This window comes from Trachymyrmex septentrionalis, unplaced genomic scaffold (assembly GCF_001594115.1).
Source record: "Trachymyrmex septentrionalis isolate Tsep2-gDNA-1 unplaced genomic scaffold, Tsep1.0 scaffold16, whole genome shotgun sequence".
Lineage (NCBI taxonomy): Eukaryota > Metazoa > Arthropoda > Insecta > Hymenoptera > Formicidae > Trachymyrmex > Trachymyrmex septentrionalis.
This window is the reverse complement of record NW_017304758.1, coordinates 1,367,425-1,371,471: the sequence shown is the minus strand read 5'-3', so window position 1 is coordinate 1,371,471 and position 4,047 is coordinate 1,367,425. Positions and strand designations below refer to the sequence as shown.

Sequence of the window (4,047 nt, the reverse complement as noted above, 5' to 3'; positions counted from 1 at the left end):
ATATATATATATATATATTTTTTATTACAGTTTAAAAATTAACTAAACACGTTGAATAACAAATATACTTGTATGAAATTTATTATGTTTGTTACATTTATCATGTGGCAAAAAAATATGACACGTTCGTTACAGTCAAGAAATTAAATATTTCATTCCATGATGTTTACATCTGTTACGTTCGTAATTTAAACTTTACGTGCCTCTAGTAACTATAAGCACAAATTGCTTTATCCTCACACATGTTATCGTTGCAAAACTATATCATTTACACGCGCCGATGTCTGAAAAGATAAAAGCGGGCTTACAATGTCATATCGGAAATATGTATCGTCTTACTCTGTATTTATCAGTAGTTAAAGTCTATGATAAGTCACTTTGCGAATATGGGTCACCGAATAGCGCCGCGCCAGCACAATGCCAATTTTTGTGGCTCGCTTTTGTGGCGCGTTATAGTCACAGCATGTATCGGCTGAATGAGGAAATAACTCCCGGTCCAAGTGCACAAATTTTCTCATTACGAGAGTTGTGCGATTTTACGCCTGTCTGAAACGGTAACTGGCGACTATTCCCTCGCGTCCGTTCGCGTTTGCTCCCGATCTTTCGCCTCGATAAATATTACACGTCCCTCGGAATGAAACTTTTACGCTCGCGATCGCAACAGCTAATAAAATGTATTGTAGACCCGAGGGGAAAGACAAGAGTTATAAAACTAGAGTAGGTATACGAAATATCGAAACAGGTGACTTTGACTTTTGTTAGGGGAGCGCAAAAATTCATAATTATAATCGTACATATAATTTGTATTTGTGTTGTGCGAATATAAAATTTTAATTGTGAACGTAAAAAGTAATTTATAAAATGTTTAATTTCACGTACCGAGAATACAATGTCGGTTGCCGAGAATATAACAATTGAAGAGCTTACTATAACAGTGGACTAACCCACGTTTTGTAAAAGTGGAGAATAAATGAATTTTTTCCATTACTTTAACTTTAGAGTTTATTTTCTCTGTTTTTACAAAATGTTGGTTAGTCTATTGTTGCAGTTGTTTTTCAATTAGATAACGATTGCAGCAAATTTTATTACGTCCGGGTAAAATTAGGGTAAATAGGAAAGTAAAAATAATTCACTGTGAAAAACTAGCAATGGTCGTTCCGTTTTTTCTAAACCGTCTCGAAATCTGTCTCACCTCGCGGAATCGCCGCCAACGAATGCCAGATCAATAGTGAAACGTGTCGTATATACTTGCACAACATACGACGCTTTTATATATAAAAGATTTCGGTGAATTTTTCATACGCAAAGCAAGCGGGTGATGTTACCACGAAATTTTACTTGAGCCGTCGCGACGGCCGAATGAATTACGCTGATATCGATCGATTGATATCGCGTGCCTCAACCGCCGATATTGCCCGTCGTAATTTCTAATTAGGATATCGATGCATATCCGGCACGTTATTATGACATTAATATGGAAGAGTCGGGCCAGCCCAGGATATTGAGCGGAGTTGCCCCGATTATTTATTATTATTACATGACGCGTTTGGCGGATTTTCGGCGCATTGATTTTGTCGTGTCTAAAATTTCAAACGTAAATAGATTCCGAGTGCGTAATTCGAACGGTTCGGTGTTTGAACGCGTGTTTTCGGTAACGAAACAATTCCGAGTCGAAATTCAATCCTTTTCTCTCGCACGTATGGTCTCTGCGGTATCGCATTATTGACTTTTCCGTTGTACGCCGCGTATTAAATTTCCGATATTGCTCCGAGTGGACACTGCCATATAAATGTTTTACATTAAGTATATCGACAGTATTTGCTTGACTGTAATTCTTTTAAATCCCTTCCCAACGGGTACACGGGATAAATGCATTCCTCTAGTATGACAGGAAATATTAAAAAGATATAGATGTAATTTCCTACTATAGCACTGCACCGCTTTGCGCTGGTTAAATTATCGTTAATTCGAAAAACTATTACGATTAAATTCATTACGGAAGTAAACGTATCTACGGGAGCGCGAAATAGTTAATTATCTCGATGCAAAAGTTATTAAAGTAACCTTTATGGCTCGGGAAATAAGCTTTTTTAAATTCACTGTGGAGATTATAATGGAAATTCTTGGTTGTAATCCGTTCTGGGCACAGTCGGAATAATCTTTCTGGTAGTTGGGAGTAAACATTTTTACCATTCCATTACAACGTGGCGCATTTGCGATTTTATTTTAATTCTACCTGAATCTTATTGAAAAATTACACAGATTTTCGAGAAAATATATTAAAAGGAATTGCGAGTGCATAAATGGAGAGGTAGGAATTCGAAAGATCTAGACATTTTCTAGGCCTTTTATCAAGCAACGCTTCCCATCCTATGACACGTCGTTATCTGCGCTAGGAGAATAGAGAGAGAGAGAGAGAGAGAGAGAGACCTTGAGATGCATGTGCACACTTCAATTTGATTTCAGCGCCACGGTTCATATTACTGTGGTTGACGTCAACGAGTACGCGCCGCAGTTTCTCCAGCCGGCCTATGTTAGTACTGTGGACGAGGGACGCCTCTATGAAGAGGTGGTCCGCGTTGAGGCGTCCGACCGTGACTGCACGCCGAAATTTGGTGATGTCTGCAAGTACGAGATCCTCACCGCCGATCAGCCATTCATTATCGACAACGAGGGTGCCATCCGCAATACCGAGCCTTTGGACTACGAACGCTCACACAACTACATACTCAGCGTGGTCGCTTATGACTGCGGTATGAAGCAGTCGGCGCCGGCGATGGTGACGGTCAAGGTGAACCGCGTGTGTGCCCCCGGATGGCGAGGAATCCCCGAGAGGGTAGATTACGCTGCCGGCGTCGGTTCACAGCCTCTACTGCCCTCGGCGCGGCTTGATCTTTGCGATGCACCCTGCATCCTGCGCAACGTGCGCGCCACCCTGACTTTGGCCACCGATCACATCGGCAAGGGTTGCGATCGTGACACGTATGGGGTTCGCAGCCAGCGGAAGCTATGCGGTGCCTCGCGCGACAGCGTGGATCTACTGCCCACACCTGGACCCACAACCTCTTGGACGGCCACTCTTTCCAGAGACGAGGGTAGAGAGGCTGATGAGATCTTTGAGTTCGACGGCGTAGACTCAGCCGCGATCGTGCCGAACGATGTGCTGGAGCATAGCCTGGCGCAGAAGTTTACCATCGGTGTCTGGGTCAAGCACCGACCACGCCCGCGACAGGATCCACATGTCAAGGAACACATCTTGTGTGCTGCCGATGATCACAGTAAGTTTCAATGTAACGAATGCTAAGATTCACTTTTTCATAGCATTTTGACAATATTTTTAATATTTACAACTACCTAAGAATCAGTTATTTTTCAACGTTATTTTATCAAATAGTTTTGTGTTCGTTTAATATTTTGTTTTGCTTGTCAAGATAAGCGTCTTCTGCTTATAAACAGAAAATGCCCAGCGATAAGAACAACGGAAGCTTGTTGATGATGAAAATAATTGTACAAAGAATTTTCTTGATATTGAATTTTCACTGATGCCTTTGAAAATCATAAAGATTAACGGTATAATCATATTTCACGTTTATCACGCTCATGGTTATCCCGATTGACTTTATAACAGGAAAACAAAGAAATAGGCTATAAACTTTTCATGTAAAAGCAACAGAAACTTGTTGATGATGAAGAAAATAATTGCTCAAGAATTTTCCTGATATTGAACTTCACTGACGCCTTCGAAAGTCAAAGACTTTAGACTAACACTATAGCATCATGTTCATCACGTTTATGATTATCCTGATTGGCTTTATGACAGGAAAACAAGGAAGTAAGCTATAAACTTTATAATTTTCATATAAGAGCAACTTGTTGATAACGAAGAAAAAAATTGTACAAAAAATTGTCTTGATATTGAATTTACACTAACGCCTTCAAAAGTCACAGACTTTAGATTAACATTATAGCATCATGTTTCACGTTTATCACGTTCACAGTTGTCCCGATTGGCTTTGTAGAGAAAACAAGGAAATAGGCTATAAACCG

General features: G+C 40.3%; 1 protein-coding gene across 1 annotated transcript in view; it reads left to right on the top strand.

The window, feature by feature from the left end:
- The window catches only part of LOC108746149 (calsyntenin-1), a 15,279-nt gene that overhangs the window by 7,068 nt on the left and 4,164 nt on the right, over window positions 1-4,047 (top strand). The window contains exon 3 of the mRNA XM_018482723.1: window positions 2,467-3,278. Within this exon, the coding sequence (XP_018338225.1) occupies window positions 2,467-3,278 (812 nt within the window). The remainder of the gene's footprint in view (window positions 1-2,466; window positions 3,279-4,047) is intronic.